General features: G+C 38.1%; 1 protein-coding gene across 4 annotated transcripts in view; it reads left to right on the top strand.

Annotated features, from left to right (window-relative positions):
* Positions 1 to 3,193: 3,193 nt before the first annotated feature.
* Positions 3,194 to 18,706, top strand: part of PCNX4 (pecanex 4) — a 37,009-nt gene continuing 21,496 nt past the window's right edge. For 2 of the 4 annotated variants that reach the window (XM_019750779.2, XM_074327408.1), the window contains exons 1-2: positions 3,207 to 3,697; positions 17,165 to 17,908. In XM_019750779.2, the coding sequence (XP_019606338.2) occupies positions 17,220 to 17,908 (689 nt within the window). In that variant the 5' untranslated portion in view covers positions 3,207 to 3,697; positions 17,165 to 17,219. Of the gene's footprint in view, positions 3,698 to 17,164; positions 17,909 to 18,706 lie in introns of all 4 variants that reach the window. The other 2 variants (XM_074327407.1, XM_019750781.2) reach the window with 2 other exon arrangements.

Raw genomic sequence — 18,706 nt, 5'->3', positions numbered from 1 at the left:
ACTGGACATAACCCACATGTCCCTCAAACACATAATGTCTTGAAGCAGATTATCTTTCTTCCCAAACCTAGTCTTCCTCCTGTGCTTATTTATTTTAGGGTACCTCAAACTTAGTGGTTACCCAGCTTGAAGGTTGGGCTCATCTTTTTTCTTTAGTCTCCTTCCCACCATATCCCACTTTCACCCCAATCCAGTCCTTTACCAAATTTTAGCAAGTCTACTGCCTTGCCCTGGAAGTTCAGCCTCCTAATTCACTGAGGCCATTTCACCCCTTCTTTAACTCATCCTAGTCTGTGCTGCAGCTCTGCATGGTTATTTACAGAGCCCTCTGGTAAATAGTCTATGGGCAAGGGAGCAGAGTGAGGATTTTACAGTTGTTGTTATTGTTGTTGTTTGTTTTACTTTTTGGTGAGAGGAGTAACTTGGGTATGAATTGAAAATGGGCATTACCATTACACAAAAACATGTATGCCATTATAATACCTGGATAAACATTTTCTCTGACTGAAGAAGCAGCTCCAGATTTGGGGGAAAGTTTCATTTTATGTGAATCAGCAGGGTGACAAAAAATTATGGATTTTGGAGATGTACAGATATACTCAATTCTAGATCTTATCATTTTACTTTTCTAAAACTCAGACTCCTTATATCTGAAATGAGAACAATAATAACCTACTTCATAAGGTTAAGATTAAATAAGGTATATACGTATCTGACTCTATAAATGCCCTAAATATTTGTTAAATGTATGAATGTACCCCTACCTGGAACACCTCCTCTCCTACATCTTCATCCAGCTAACCTCTACTTGTCTTTTAAAACTCGATTACAGTCATCTGAATTTTCCAAAAATGATTTATGGGTCCCACTTCTGTGTTTCTAAGCTCCAGTACATATCTGTTTATCACACACTCTAACTACTGATGTCCTGTTAGTCTCCCAAGTGATATTTTGGTAAATTCCTTGAGGATAGGGATCATGCTTTATTTGACTTTGTATCTGCAGCAATTAGTGTGGTGCCTGGCAAATAGCATCCACTATATTTCAATAAATGTTGAATGAATATTTTATACACAAAGTAACCAAAAGCATTGCACCATAAGCTTTACTAATTTTATTCTAAGATAGTGCAAAGTCCAAACATATTGGAAAAAAGAGAAATTTAACTACCAAATATCTACAGCAGTTATTTCAACAACAAAAATGTTCATTCTGGTTGGGTCATGTGTAATTCAAGGTGATGAACACGGGCATCATATATATATGTACAGCTCTCTACATAAGGATAGTATCTCATACTCACTAAGCACTTAAGCTGTGCCAGTTAGGTCCCTTATACTAAGCCGTTTAGTTATTTGATTTAATCCAATCTACACAACTCCCTCTGGGTTAAGTTCTGTCTCCATTGTTAGTCCCTGCCCCCCCCCCCCCTTTTTAACAAGATATGGAAAGTGAGCCACAGAGAAATTAGGTCGCTGAAAGATGACACAAGTAGTGAGCGGTGGTATCTGGGTTCCAACTCAGGCTTCCTGACTCCAGAGCTTCTACTCTTAACCACACTACACTGACTTCCTACAAGTAGCTGATTTGTCAGAGATGTTTAGTGTGATACTCTGACCCAAGATGACTGGGGATATGTCTTTCCCAAGAGTAGACAACATTATGGATGGACCAAGAGCACATTTTCCCTTCGTATCGAACTATAAAAGGTTCTATCTCTAAATTGTGCCCCTGACAAGTATATGTACATCACTGACACTGCACGTGGGTTTTCTTCCACGTTTTCAACAAACTATATTTTTCCTCTGGCTAGAGTTGGATCTTGTTTTTTATAAGCCTTGGGTTTCTTTTAATATTAACACAAAAGTTTTTCCAATTATGGCTTGAAAACCTAAAAGCTTAAGAACTAAGCCATCATTTCCAGTAAAGCCAGGAAAAAAAAAAAAAGACAACATGTATAACGTTGAGATAAGTAGATCCAAAGGAGACAGTCCTCAAGCCATTCAGAAGTCCCAAGTATGCAGAATTGTTAAGGTATCAATTGCAAGGGGAAAACGCGGGTACCTTGATACTGACAAATTGGCTTCAAAGATCCCTTACAGGAGCCTCTAAATCAGGGGTGTCCAAACTTTTTTCAACGTTTTTCACCAAGGGCCATATGTGATAAAATACACAAACAGCCGGGCCACTCACTGAGGTGAAGTACTATTGCCTCACCTGGTTTATTTAAGTAAACTAAATATATTTTTGGAATATGCTGCGGGCCAATTAAAAATGGATCTCGGTTGGCCTGCGGGCTGCAGTTTGGACACCCCTGCTCTAAATCATTTGAGACCAATTTAAAACTCTCAGGCAATGGATGCTTGAGGATTACTGGTAGATTTCCAACCAGTAATCTGGAAGATGTCCAGAATAAGGGTAGAAATGAAATCACGGAAAATGGAGGTTGTAGGAGGAACAAGGCATATGGATAACTTTTAAACTAGCAAAACTGGAGACTTTGTGGACACCCTGTAAAGATTCCCGGATCTGAAATTGATGCTAAGTAATGACAGTTCGCCACTTTTTCTTTTTCCCCAATTGGAACATGGGAACTTTACCTTATTTTATTAATGAACAGACACTTTAGTAACATGTTTCAGTGATGGATATTTTGGTTCTTTGTATTTAAGTATGCAGTCACAATCTACTCTTGGGGGGAGGAAATGCAGTAATGGGACTTTAGCGTGCACTTACCGTGTTTCCCAGAAAATAAGACCTAGCCGGACAACCAGCTCTAATGTATGTTTTGGAGAAAAAATTAACATAAGACCCAGTCTTACAAGACATGGTCTAATATTATAGAAAAATGAGAGCAGGTCTTACATTAATTTTTGCTCCAAAAGACGTATTAGAGGTGATTGTCCAGCTAGGTCTTATTTTCAGGGAAACATGGTAAATGCAGTTCCAAATCTTCCAAGCTGAATAGGAGGTATGACGTGTCACTCAAAGATATTTATTACCCTCGGTGTGTTGGGTGGTGATGGCCAAAAAGCGGATGTGGTTAATGAAGGTCGCAGGACCCTGAGTGGTTGGAGGCACACACTCCACAGGCAGCAGTCAGACCACCAAAGATCTGACACTCGCAAAATGGCTACCGTGCGTCTATCTGCGCGAGAGCACCACCCTGCGCAGGAACGTCACGTCACCAAGGCAACGACGCTCTTGCGTAAGGGTGCGGACCGGGTGAAAGTTCAGGATTAGGCGTCGGAACCCCTTGTTGTTGCTGCCGCGTCTGGGCCCAAGGTGAGGCCAGAGCGTGAGCGACTCCCACGGCCCTCCGCAAGGCAAGTGTTGGCCCAGGCCTGCAGAGAACGCAGCGCAGCTCTTCTCCCGATCCGCCCCGCCTGGCCGGCGGGAAGGGAGGCACCAGAAGCGGGCGGAGGGGGGGGTGTGGCAAGGCGGGCGCCCGGCCCGCCCCCGAGCGCGCGCCAAGTTCCGCGCCGGGTGGCGGCAGCCAGAGTTGACGTTAGCCATGGAAACGCGGAAAGTGCCTGGGCACGATCGAGGTGAGCCGGTTGCCAGGCCGCCACAGCTTCTCTGCCTCCGCGCCCGGACCGCAGGCAGCCTCCCTGCGGGAGCGCCCAACCCGGGATTCCCTGCAAAAATGCAGTTCCCGGGATGCCTTCGTATTGCCTCTTCCCTCGGGTGACTCGAGGTACGTTTGATCCCCGACACTCACATGGGGACTTCTTGGTCGCTTTAATTTCCAGGCCTGCTCAGCCACGTTGCTCTTGCAGTTTTAATTGCGACAGATTTATCGTTCTTTGTTATAAAACCTTTGTGTGCTTTTATTGCACATTTAAGACGTAAGATGACCTCAAGTCGCCAGAGGCATCAGTCCGGTGTGATTTTAACTTTCTTTGGAAAGACTACTTAGCCTGTTGACTTACAGTATTTTGTTTCTAAGACACACTTGTGAAATGGAAAATGTACTTTTGAGCCTTGATTTAGGGGTGGCCTTTATTCCAATAAAGTTCACATACTATGCCCTTAGTACAGTACTTTTTCTCTCCTTATCTCTAACTAAACCACATTTTCCCCAAATTCATCAACTCATGGCACCGTGAACATGAATTACTCTTTACCCACTGATCTGCTCCCTCTCACCACAAGTCCAGGATGAGCGTTTACTTCCATGAAGTCTGCTCTGTCAGAAGTTATTTATCAGACCTCTGAATTATCTGCTCGATTATTATTTTTTCTCTTATTCAGCTGTATAATATTAGGTGTTTTTTGGTTTGTTGTTTTTGGTTAACTCATTCCTACAGTTAAAGCAAAGACCATCCTTTATGTATCATTCGGTGTTCTCTGCCAACCATACTAAATCCCCAAATCTTTATGATAGCATCCAGAGCCAGATTCAAAGTTCAGATATTGCCATTTCAGTAATTTACATTTTGGGGGCACACATTAGCTCCTCTTAAATTTCCTACTTAAAAAGCTGCCTACTAGTTATTAACTGCCACAGAAAATACCAGGTTGGGACCTTTTCTGTTTTGTAGTACTAATATAATATTGAATGTCAACTGTAATTGAAAAATTAAAAATAAAAAATGATTGAGATATAATTCACATTCCATACAATTCACCCATCAAAAGTGTACAATTCAGGGGGTTTTAGTATAGTCACAGAACTGTGCAGTCAAATTTAGAACATTTTCATCACCCCACAAAGAAACCCTGTACCTTTAAATAATCACTCTCCCATGCTCTCCCATTCTCATTATCCCTTCCAGCCATAGGCAAACATAAATCTATTTTTTGCCTTTATAGATTCGCTTGTTGGACATTTTGTATAAATGGAATCATACAATATGTGGCCTTTGTGATTGGCTTCTTCCACTTAGAATTCTGTTTTCAAGGTTCATCCCATGTCACATGTATCAGTACTTCACTCTTGTTTATAACCTAATGATCTATTGTACGAATATGCCATATTTTATTTCATTCTTTGGTGGCCATTTGGGTTGTTTCTATTTTTTAGCTATTAATATTTCTGCTATGAAGGTTCATGTACAAATTTTTGTATAGACTTTTATGTTTTCATTTCTCTTGGGTAAATACCTAGGAATGGAATTGCTAAGTCATATGGTCACTATGTTTAGCCTCTTGAGGAACTGCCAGATTGTTTTCCAAAGCAGCTGCACCATTTTACATTACCACTTGAGGGTTCTAATTTCTCCACAACCTCACCAATAATTTTTATTGTCTATTTGATAGCCAGTCAAGTGGATTAAAGTGGTATCTCCTTGTGGTTTTGATTTGCATTTCCCTAATGAATAATGACATTGAGCACCATCTCATGGGGCTTACTGGCATGTGTATATTATCTTTGGCGAAATGTCTATTCAGATCCTTTGCCCAGTTTTAAATTGAGTTACTTGATTTTTTCATTATTGAGTTGTAAGGGTTTTTTTTATACTCCAGATAAAAGTCCCCTATATATATAAATTGCAAAAATTTTCTCCCATTCTGTGGGTTTTCACTTTTTTGACAGTGAGAACCTTTTCTTTTAGACACTTTCCCACTTGTTTTTATGTCTTACCAAGGAGTCCTGTGTGACAGTGACTTCATACTGGCTTAGCTAACAAAAGTTGCCCATTTTGACAATCTGTAGTTTCCTCTCAGGCCCACCTTTCCCTGAAAACGCTTTCTCTTAGCCTTCTGTTTCTCTATCCTCAAAATAAAATTCCCTTTCATTTAGCAATAGCTTGGTGTGATTGAAAAACTCAGTCTGCTACCAACTGACATTGTATATTGGTTAAATCACTTAATATTACCTGTTCTCCATTTTCTTTTCTGTAAAATAAATGGATTTATTTCTGATAATTCATATGAGTGGTATTCAGTTTATTCACCTAATACTTGATTTTGAAAGAAAAGCATGTTAACCTATTTGAATTTATAATGGGTAAGATGTTTGAGTTATGAGAAGGGTAGATTGAGATAGGAATAGAAGCATGGGCTGGCCCTGCTGTACATTTATCATGCTCTGATGTGAACTTTGGCTATTTCCTACCATCTTAGTTTTCCATAAGTAATGGAATGCTATCAGTTCATATTCTAGTGTTTTACATTTCCAAAGGGTGAATCCTAGAGCCAACTCATCATTCCACCTCTGAAGCATTGACAATACCTGCAATAAATAGACCCTTTTAGATGTCTAGCACCCTTCCCATCTAATAATAGTTTTCTCAACAAACCAATTCCGGTAAATGTACAGAAAACTCTTAGATTCAAAGACCCTCCAAAATATTGAGTTTGAATAAATACTATTTTGTAGATTCAAAGAGATGTTGATGTGCTTGTTCTTTCTGTTTAAGACTTTTTCTTTCATTTCATAATTGATAAACTGTAACATAAAATGTATTTTTCATGTTTAAGACCAAATGTCTTTCAAAAGGCCCTTCAGAAATTAGCTGTTTGTCCATGGCATGCATTCAAGTTAAGATCCCATAGAGCACGTTCAGAATCATTGGGGTAGCTATCTTTGCATCTCTAGATTCCTACTAGTACCCTCAACAGTTAGCACTTGGCTATCAAAAAAGTCCATATGTGCATACTTTTTAGAATTGCTCTGATAGTAACAGGTGACTTTTATCCAGAGCAACTGAGAATTAAGTTGTTTCATATCTTGCTTTTTGAGTGCTTAGCTGGAGGCCATTTTGTTTCTTTTCTATACATGAAGTTTTTTGTTTTCCAAACTAGTAAAGGTGGCGATGTTTGGAAAACACATATACATACATGTAATGAATATTCTCAGAGATATAGACCATATTCATGAAATAATAATAGGATTCTATAAAAAGGAACATCCAGGGATTAAAGAAGTGCTCTTAGAAATTTAAGAAAGAAAAAGTTTAATAAAATTTGACAATAGTAAGCTTCCTAAAAGTAAACAAAAATACAATTGAGGCACAATGCAGAAGTGCTCGGTATATATGTTTGGATTCAATATAACCTCATATCTCTTAGGGTGACTAATATATATATATATATATATACATTAATATATATATATATATATATACATATATATATATATTCATATATATATATATTCTTTTTCTTTTCTTTTCTTTTCTTTTTTTTTTTTAAGATAACTGCTGGAGAGGATGTGGAGAAATTTGAGCCCCTATATGCTGGTGGTAGAAATGCAAAATGGTGCATCTACTATGGAAAATAGTATGGAGGGTCCTCAAAAAATTAAAAATAGAACTATCATATGACTCAACAATTCCACTTCTGAGTGTTTATCCAAAAGAATGGAAATCAGTATCTCAAAGAGATATTTGCACCCCCATGTTCATGCAGCATTATTCATAATAGCCAAAAACTAGAAGTAAACAAGTGTCCATCAACAGATGAATGGCTAGGAGGGGTCCAGTCAAGATGGCAGAGTAAATAAATGCCGTGCTTACCTCCTCTCACAACCACATCAAAATTACAACTAAACTATAGAACAACCATCATGGAGAATCACCTGAACTGAAGCCCTATAACTAAGGACATACAGAAGAAGCCTCCTGGAGACTGGTAGGAGGGGCAGAGATGCAGAATGGCCTAGTCCCACACCTACGTGTGACCATCAAAAATTGGGAGAGATCTCTTGGCTGCGGAGATCCCCCTCAGAGGAGTGACAGATCCCAGGCTTACACCAGGCCCCCCAGTCCAGGGTTCCAGTGCCAGGGAGATAAATCCTCATTACTTCTGGCTGTTAAAACCAGGGGAGATTGTGGCTGAGTGAGACAAGGGTGCCTGCAGTCTTAGGCGCTCCACGTAAAGGGTCCACGCATGGACTCACTTGCTGATGGACTTGCACTGGGGCAGCAGCTCAAAAGGCACTAGGGACATATGGGGAGGAACTGAGTTGTCTGGCTGCAGGGCGAGGGTTGGAGGGGCAACTTTCTCCCAGATGGAGAAGCTGGTATAAGCAATTGTTTCTTTTTTGAGCTCTCCCCCAACCCAATGTGCAGACACAGGCAGCTGCCATATCTGAGTTTCCATCAACCTGGCTAACACCTTTCATTCGCCCATCCTGATTCTCTTAAACCCCACCCAACTTTGGGGTACACCAAAGCAGCTCCCAGTGGCTTTTCCATATAAATGGCCTGTCTTGGCTCATTCTGCACACTTTCCTGAAATCTCTCAAAGGTTCACAAAACCCAAACAAGCAGCATTTGGCCTCAGCATAGCCCATACCTCTGGCTGCGCAGCCCTAAGCCTGGCACTAATGGCAGGCATCCCCAGTTCATGGTTTTGCCTCTCCAGGCACCTCCAAGCCCAGCACAGGCAACAGCCATCTTTGGATTACATTGTGGCTCATGCCAGGTGGGCCCAGGCAGAGCACAGGCTGCAGCTAAAGTTGGCCTGCAATGGAGCCCCTCCCAGGAGGTTCTGGGGCTGGCACACCCAGTGGCTAGTTTCAGACCATCCTGAGCATCACTCAGCCACCACCATGGATGATGATACCCAAAGGGCAAGGTTGGCAAGTACCAGAGTCTTGCAAAAGCGAATCTTGCTCCATAGGGTCAGGCCCTGCACAGCAGCAACTCCCATTGACATGCAAACAGCAATCAAAGCTCAATTATAAGAGAAGGGCACACACAACCCACACAAGGGATACACATGGGGCACCTAACTCAGGTGACCAGGGATACTGGGCCACTGGCCCCCCCAGGATACCTACTACACAAGGCCACTCTACTAAGACTGTGCAATATAACAGCCCTACCTAATACATAGGAAAAAACACAGGGAGACAGCCAAAATGGGGAGACAAAGAAACATGTCCCAAATGAAAGAACAGAACAAAGTTCCAGAAAAAACTAAAAATGGAGACAAGCAATCTACCAGACTCAGAGTTCAAAACACTGGTTATAAGGATGCTCATTGATCTCATGGAGAACCTCAACAAAGTGATAGGAAACATAAAAATGGAGATAGAAAACATTAAAAAGAACTGGACAGATAAAGAATGCAATAACTGAAATGAAGAATATATTAGAGGGAATCAACAGATTAGATGAAGTAGAGGATCGAATCAGCAATTTAGAAGATAAGGTAGCAGAAAACACCCAAACAACAGCAAAAAGAAAAACATCCAAAAAAATGAGAATAGTTTAGGGACCTCTGGGACAACATCAAGCATACCAATATTCACATCATAGGGGTACCACAAGGAGAAGAGAGAGAGCAAGGAATTGAAAACCTATTTGAAGAAATAATGATGGAAAACTTCCCTAGCCTGGCAAAGGAAATAAACATACAAGCCCAGAAAGCACACACAGTCCCAAAGAAGATGAACCCAAAGAGACCCACGCCAAGACACATCATGATTAAAATGCCAAAGGTTAAAGACAAAGAATCTTAAAAGCAAGAGAAAAGCAGTTACCTACAAGGGAGCTCCCATAAGACTGTCAGTTGATTTCTAAACAGAAACTTTGCAGAAGGGATTGGTATGAAATACTCAATGCTGAAAAGCAAGGACCTACAACCAAGGGGTACTCTATCCAGCAAGGCTATCATTTAAAATCAAAGGACAGATAAAGAGCTTCCCAGACAAGAAAAAGCTTAAGGAGTTCATCACCACCAGAATTAAAGGAATCTTAGAGAGACTCCTTTAAGACAAAATATGAAAAACAAAAAAATATGAATAATAAAATGGCAATAACTACATATCTATCAGTATTTATTTTAAATGTAAATGGATTAAATGCTCCAATCAAAAGATAGCATGGTTGAGTGGATAAGAAAACAAGACCCTTACATATGCTGCCTATATGAGACTCACTTTAGATCGAAAGGCACACAACAGACTGAAAGTAAAGGGATGGTAAACGATATTTCATGAAAATGGAAATGAAAAAACCAACAAAAAAGCTGGGTAGCAATATTTTGCCAGACAAAATAGACTTTAAAACAAAGACTATAACGAGACAAAGAAGGACCCAGTAATCCCACTTCTGGGTATTTATCCAAAAAAACAACAACAAAATGCTACTTCAAGGGGACATGTGCATCCATATGTTCATTGCAGCATTATCAATTCATTGATGGAATATTGCTTGGTCGTGGAAGGGAATGGGTTTTTGCCATCTGTGGTGGCATGGATGGACATGGAGGGCATTGTGCTGACTGGAGTATGTCAGAGAAAGACAGATGCCACGTGATTTTGCTTATATGTGGAATCTAAAGAACAAGATAAATGAACAAACTCATAGATACACAGAACATTTTGATGGTTGCCAGATGAGAAGGGGTTGGGGTGGGTGAAAAAAGGGAAGGGATTAAGAAGTATAAATTGGAGTTACAAAATAGTCATGGGAATGGAAAGTAAAGCACGGGGAATATAGTCAATAATATGGTAATAACTATGTACAGTACCAGTTGGGTACTAGTCAAGATGAGGATAGTTTAAGGGACCTCTGGGATACCTAGTCAGGTAGATCACTTTGTAAATTACATAAATGTCTAACCACTGTGCTGTATACCTGAAACTAATATAAAATAATATTAATGTCAACTGTAATTGAAAAAATTTTTAAAGAGGGTGAGGTAAAGGGGAATAATACGTCAAATTTCCAGGTATAAAACAAATAAGTCAAGGGGATGTCGCGTACAGCATAGGGAATATAGTCAGTAATATGTTGATAGTGTGGTACGGTATCAAATTGTTACTGGACTTATGGTGATGACTTCTTTAGGTATAGAAATGTTGAATGACTATGGTGTACACCTAAAACTAATATAAATAATATTGTATATCAGCTATATTTTAATAAAAAATTTTAAACATGAGTGGACAGAAAAAAATGTGGTATACACATACAATCAAATATTATTCGGCCCTAAAAAAGAAAACCTTGTCAAATGCAACAACATGTATGAGTCTTGAAAACATTATAGTTTTAAGGGAAATAAGCAAGCCACAAGATGAATACTGCATGATTCCACTTATATGAGATATCTAAAATTGTCAAACTCCTAGACACAGAGTAGAATGATGATTGCCAGGGCATTAGGGGAGGAAGAAATGGAGAGTTGTTGTTTAACGAGTATAAAGTTTCAGTGACACAAGATGAATAATTCTAGAAATCTGTTCCATCTTGTGTTGCTAGTTCACAGTACTCTATTATATACTTTAAATTTTGTTAAGAGGATAGATCTCATGTTAAGTGTTCTCAGCATAAAAAAAATCTAAATCTAATAGAATAGAAAAAAATATGTAGATTCAATGAATGAAATCAATCAATAAAAATAAGATAGATGTTTTAAAAGTAACTTTTGCTAAACAAAAATCAAACAATTGCTAAAACTTCTATTCCTAAGAATTCTATTTGCCAAACTTAGGAAACTACAACTATAGTAAAGTCCAAAAAAAAAAAAAAAAAAAAAAAAAAATGCCACTTTTTGTGATTCCTTTCTTTCTTTAAGGGGATTTTCATACTGGTGTCTTGCATGATTGCCAAGTTAAAGTTTTGGTATCTAAGAATTCCCTCCTAGTACACTGCCGAATTGATCTGTTTCATACCCTTTTGAATAATGCATAAGAAACGTGGCTCAAATTCGAAATACAGTAACATTTCTATGGTTGTTTTGTTTTCACACTTTCAGAGAACTATATAAAGAAAGTATATGGCCTAAATTAGTGTTCTAATGCCATCTTTATCACTTAACCTGTCTTTTCACAGCTTTTTCCCCCTTAAGCCTTGAGCCGTTTTTCATTTTAACATGTTGGAGGTAGCAGCCATATAAATGCATCAATCTGTCCAAGAATTAACAGTCTTCCAAAGAGTATGGCAAGTTCTCATTCAGGGATTAAGTTTTAGCTATTCTGGTTTTATTTTCCATGATAGTAATCCAGATTAGGATTTAGAAGATCTCTCTATGTTGCTTCCTACAAAGAAAATGTTTTTTAAATACTCCAGGATCTGTAATTAAAAGTCAAACAATACCAATTTATCATAAGTTTTGCCTTAACGAATTTCCAGTATTTGTCATGTAAACCTCTTTTATCCTTAAGATATTAGGAAAAAATACCCATACTTTAAATTGCTCTTTCAGCAATCTGATGTACTTGCTACCTGTCAAATTTCCCTCATAATTTTTTTCCTTGTGTACCTTTGTTCGTGACTTTCCTCCTTGACTGGTAGGTATTTATCTTTTTAATTCTCCTTGGCTTAGTAAGATCCTGATTGAAGCTCAGACCAATATTTCTCAAACTAGTTTTCATAAAACATGTATAGACACATTATTATTGGATATTGTGGGGAAAAATGAGTACCATGGTCAAATAAGTTTGGAAAACTCAAATGATCCACTTTAAGCAGGTTTACTATGGTTTTTTTGTTAACTTCAAAGATGTCTCAGAATCTTTACTGATACCCTTTGTGACTCTTCAAGATGATAATCTAGTGTATAAATTCTCAAACTTCTTTGACCATAGACTGCTTTTCAAGAAACATTCTGTAGGGCAAGTAATCCTGTGTCCTTCAGCCTTTCTTTCAATAACCCATTAAAATAACTTAAGTCACTACCCCAATGTCCTTCCCCATGCTTCTAAGGCTTCTTGAGGGAACTTACATTCTCCTCATACTTCTTGGTCTGCTCTCACTTCATTACTGATTGCTCCTGCCTTATTTTGCCTCTTGTGCCTTCTGTTCTATCTCAGCCTTTCTCTCCTGGTATGAACTAGCTCTTCCATCCTTACTTATAATGAAGAAAATTAAAGTGTAGGGTAGGACAGGGAGCAAATTAAAATTGGACTTCTGACATGTTAAAATTCTCCAGCCATTTCCTTCTCCATGGGAGAAACTCAGCCATGTTTATCCCTCAGGCCCATCCTGCTCCTATACTGCTTTGAGATAGGAGCAAAATCTTCTCTGGGATAGGATGCAAAATCTTCTCTGAGACAATAATACTATCAGTAGATACCATTATTTATTCCATAATAAAAAATAAGTGAAGATACTTTACAAACAATTAAAAACTGGGAATAAAGAATTCATGGGTTTACTATTTGGAATGGGGCAAGTTGTGCTGGAAGAAGATTTCAAAAACAGTAAAAACTCAACCTCCCTTTTCAACAGCAATATTTAATGTTTTCTAACTTTAATCATCTTATTTAAACAATGCCATTAGTATATACATGCCTCTCCATGCCAAGGTATTTTACTAAGTATTATGGAGAATCAGAAGTATCTCAAGATTTGGCCTCTGCCCACAAATAACTTATTAGTTGAGAGAAAAAATACATATGAAGAGAATATGTGAAGAGGTGAGCAATACAAGAAATGCCTCATGTTGATATATGTTACAAGGTGAGTAGTATGAACAAGCAATGTTTTTGATACACAGAGAGAAGAGAGGCACAATTTTGCCTAAGTGTTCTGCAAAATTTTCAGAAAGGAGTAGACTGAATCTTGATTGTTGACTAAGATTATTAATTAGGGAAGAGAGTAGCTGACATCTAGGCAAAGGAGAGGGCTTGAGCAGAGGCACCCAGAATGAAAAGCACAGGATGTGTTTGCAGGGCATGGGGTAGAGAGTTGAGAATATTTGGTAATTTAAAGAGGTGTGAAAATGTTGTATGTAAAATACACAAACAGCCTAGTGTGTATGCCTTCTGAATCTTTTTATACAAATACAAATACACAAATGAGTACACATAAGTGTATGTACTCTTTAAAAAAAAGTAATCATCAGTATTTGTTTTACTTTTCAATATATCGTGGGCATCTTTCCATGTTTCCACATCAACAGATCTTCACAATATTCTATTTGGAATACAATCACAAGGTATTTTAATGGGTAAGAACATTTAAATTAAACTTTACAAAAGACTCAGATGTACTAAAAGTTAAAAGAATAGGGGTGGTAACATGCAGCTAGTAGATAACCTGGCTTATAAGGTACCCATCAGTTTTTGGCTTCCTTTCCGAGCAAGCCATGTCACCCTTGTTCCTGACTTGTCTAAGTGGGGCAGGAGGGGCCAGCTTTTCCTAACTACCCGGGACATTTCAGGCACTTCCACCCTCTACAAAAACCCCAGCCCTCCAAGTTCATTTTCCTGTCCAATTGCATCTTCCATAGATAATTGAAATTAGAATGTTTACCACCAATCACAGGAGTGTGCCTTTATTTACCATTTAGCTTCTACAAAACAATCATATCAATACAGTACACTGAACCTGACATCAGTACAGGAGATAAGCTTGTTCCGAGGAGAGGGAGGCAATCTTCATTCCCCGGGATTGAGCCATCAACCACTAAGGTTCCATTTGGCCTTGTGGTTCTGCTCCTTTGTGGGTATTTACGAGAGGGCTGTCATGTGAGTAAAAGCTCTGACGTGTTCTGTGCAGAACCTAGACCAATGGCTTGGAAATACAAGACAATAAATGTTCATAGTTTAAGAACTTGTTAACAGTATAACAAGAGGTGTTCTAAGGCAGTAATTCTTAATGGTGACCCCAAAATCTTCTGTGATGCCCAAAAGCTCTCTCCAGGGCTGATTTTGTTTGGCTAGAACTGACATGCCGAAAGACTATTTTAAACTGACTGGAAGAAAGGCTATTTTATAATGGCTTTAAGTTTTTTGTTCGTGGTAAAAATACAGATAACAAAGTTTACCATCTTAATCATTTTTAAGTGTACAGTTCTGTGGTATTAAGTACGTTATCACACACTTAATACAACTTATCAACCATCCATCCCCATGACTCTTTTTCCATCTTGTAAAACTCTATATCCATTAAATAATAACTCCTCATTCTCCTCTCCCTCCAGCCCATGCTAACCATCATTCTACTATCTATCTAGGATTTTAATTATTCAAATACAATCACACAGTATTTGTCTTATTGTGATTGGCTTATTTCACTTAGCATTATATCCTGAAGGTGCATCCATGTTGTTGTAGCATATTTCAGGATTTTCTTCCTTTTTTAAGGCTGGATAATAGTCCCTTGTAAGTATATACTACATTTTGTTTATCCATTCATCCTCCAGTGGACATTTGGGTTGCTTCCAGTTTAGTTATTGTGAATAATGCTGCTATGAACATGGGTATACAAATATCTCTGAGACCCTGCTTTCAATTCTTTGGGGTATCCAGAAGTGGGATTCCTAGGTCATATAGTAATTCAATTTTCAATTTTTTGAAGAACCACCATAGTATTTTCCACAGAGGATGTACCATTTACATTACTACCAACAGTGTACAAGAGTTCCAATTTTTCCGGCTCCTCGCCAGTCCTTGTTTTCTGTTTTTTTGATAGTAGCCATTCTAATGGGTATGAGGTATTATTTCATTATAGTTTTGATTTACATTTTCCTAAGGTTAGTGATGTTGAGCATCTTTTCATTTGCTTATTGGAATTTTTACATCTTTGGAGAAATGTCTATTTAAGTCCATTGCCCGTTTTTGAATTGGGTTTTTTTTTTTTATGTTGTTGAGTTTTAGGAGTTCTCTCTATATTTTGGATATTAATCCCTTATCAGGTGTACGATATGCAAACATTTTCTCCCATTCTGTGGGTTGTCTTTTCATGCTGTTGGTAGTGTCTTGTGATGCACACAATTTTTTAATTTTTATGAAGTCCAATTTGTCTATTTTTTCTTTTGCTCCCTGTACATTTGGTGTCATATCCAAGAAGTCATTGCCAAATTCAATCTTGGAAGCTTTTGTCTTGTGTTTTCTTCTAAGAGTTTTATTGTTTTAGGTCTTACATTTAGGTCCTTTGATCCATGTTGAGGTAATTTTTGTATATGGTATTAGGTAGGGTCTGACTTCATTCTTTTGCATGTGGATACCCGGTTTGCCCAGCACAATTTGCTGCTAAGACTGTGCTTTCCCCCACTGAATGGTCTTGGCACCCTTGTCAAATATTTGACCATATACTTGAGGGTTTATTTCTGGGCTCTCTAGTCTATTCCAATGGTCTATATGAAGATAGCTTTAAACGTAATTTTCTTTTCTAGCCCAGTATATCCCTGAGGTAATACTTTGCTAGCTGACCTTGTGTCAAGCAACTGTTTTTCAAATAAGCTACTGAGTATATCCCAGGAAAAGGAAAAGTAGAGAATCCTATTACTTGATTCTTAGATTTTTGTAGCCTTTAAATTAAAATAATCTAAACTAAACCATGTACAGGTCCTGCTATTGTTTCAAATGCTTCCCTAGTGCTGGCAGATTTTTTTTGGAAAGTGACAACAGAAAGAAACTGAAATTTGAATCATGAAGTGGTTTGCCTATAGTAATATAGCTAATAATAAGAATTACTCTGACACCTGAAGTCTTTTGATTTCCAGTTCATTGTACTACATGTTGAGCTGCCAATCGCTTTTTATTGAAATGATACTATTTTAACAGGATTTGACTTTTTAAATTATTGGAAAATCCTAAATTTATTATAACTAAGTGATGTGACTAACACCTAGTATTCCTGTTTGTTTTCCACTTCTATACCCATTGTAATTCAAGGGAATTATAGAGAATATCCCTATTTTCTAGGCCAGGGGTTAGTAAACTATGACCTACAGGCTACATCTGGTCCACAGCCTGTTTGGGTAACTGTAAAGTTTTATTGGGACACAACCACTTATATCCATTTATGTATGTATTATCTATGGCTGCTTTTCTGCTTCAACAGCAGAGTTGAGTCATTGTAACAGAGACCACATGGTCCACAAAGCCTGAAATATTTACTTTTGGCCCTTTACAGAAAAAGTTTGCTGAACCACATAGTAGAGGAAAAAGTTAAACAAACAACAAAAGTTCTCAGGAAATGTTAAACCACTGGCAGTGTGAGTTGAAAGTATTGGTTTTTGAACTTTGTCTTCAAAATCTAAAAATATGAGTTAACTTAAAATCTACTTCCAAAGATTAAGTTCTCGATAACTTAATAATGGATATACTTTTTTTTTCAAATAAAAAACAATTTAGCAGCTCTTTGTTTAGTGTCAAGTATGTGTCAAGTAATGGGGAGGAGCTAGAGAAGTAAAGTTGTAAGTCCTGCCCTTGAAGGAACTAAGGAGATAAAATAGAAATGTGGGGTTCCCCACCCCGCCATGTTTGAAGTATGACATTTTCAAATAATGACTTTTTTCCTTTGTTTTTTAGAGAGCGCTGTGTTACAGAAAAGGATGTGCTTTCAGAATAATCCTGAGCGAGAAGGATGAGTCCAGATGTGCCTCTGCTGAATGATTACAAAAAGGACTTCTTTCTGAAGCGCTTTCCACAGACTGTTCTTGGAGGCCCGCGGCTCAAATTAGGCTATTGTGCCCCTCCTTACATCTATGTTAATCAGATTATCCTTTTTCTGATGCCATGCGCTTTGGGTGGAATAGGAACTCTTTTGTACCAGTTAGACATCCTGGAAGATTATTACACAGCAGCTCTCTCAGGTGGACTAATGCTTCTCACGGCATTTGTCATCCAGTTCACAAGTTTATATGCCAGAAACAAATCGGTGATGGTAGAAAGAATACTAACCACAGATATCTTAGCAGAGGAAGATGAACATGAATTTACAAGTTGTGCTGGTGCTGAGACTATCAAATTTCTAATTCCTGGCAAGAAATATATAACCAATACGGTTTTTCATTCTGTTCTTGCTGGGTTAGTGTGTGGTCTTGGAACGTGGTATCTGCTCCCGAAGAGAATAACCTTGCTGTATGGCAGTGCAGGAGGCACTGTTGTACTGGTTTTTTTTGGATGGATGACATTATGTACGGGAGAATATTCATTAATTGTAAATACGGCTATAGAGACTGCAACTTTCCAAACCCAGGATACTTATGAAATCACTCCTCTTATGAGACCTCTTTATATTTTTTTCTTTGTTTCTGTAGATCTTGCACACAGGTAATGAGCTATCAAATATGAAATAACTTGCTTTGTTTTTAAGCATATATAATAAGAGCCATAGTATTTTTAAAAAATGAATCTGTGAATTGGAAGTCATCATGACCAAACCATTGGGGGATAGGTTGTTTTGATGATTAATCTCTTAGGACGAATCTCTGTTAAACATAATACTAAAGCAGTAATTAAATCTTATTGAAGAGTAAAAAGTAAACCCTTTATAAGATAAAATAAGCAAAATTTCAGTCCTGTGTTTCACTTAAATAAGGAGCAATGAATCTGTAAGGTAGCCTGACTGAAGCCTATGAAGAGATGGAACTTTGTGAGGAGAAAATGAATTTAAAATGTATATATATAAATATTATGTACAGATTGAATGAATTTAAGATGAATAATTTATTTCTAATTTTGTTATATAACTATATAGAAAATTATTTACAAAATTGTTTGATAAACCCTTTTGCTTGTCTTTTCTAAATCTGACTTTTCTTTCCCTGTTTCTTTAGATTGCAGCTTTCTCTTTCAGTTTAATGTCTAGGTAGAAATGTACTGTCATGTTACAGACAATGTTTGTGTTCCCATATGTTTAAAGCTCTAACCCCCCATGTGATGGTATTTGGAGATGGGGTCTTTGGGAGGTGACTAGGATAAGGAGGGTGGGGCCCTGGTCTGATGGGATTAGTGCCTTTATAAGAAGAGATACCAAAGAGCTTGAACTCTGTCCTGCCGCCATATGAGGATACATTGAGAAGCTGGCTGGCTACAAGCCAGAAGGAGAGTTCTCACCAGAACCTAACC

The sequence above is a fragment of the Rhinolophus sinicus genome, linkage group LG03 (genome assembly GCF_036562045.2).
Source record: "Rhinolophus sinicus isolate RSC01 linkage group LG03, ASM3656204v1, whole genome shotgun sequence".
NCBI lineage: Eukaryota > Metazoa > Chordata > Mammalia > Chiroptera > Rhinolophidae > Rhinolophus > Rhinolophus sinicus.
The sequence above is the reverse complement of the archived record's forward strand: the minus strand, read 5'-3'. Positions and strand labels throughout refer to the sequence as shown.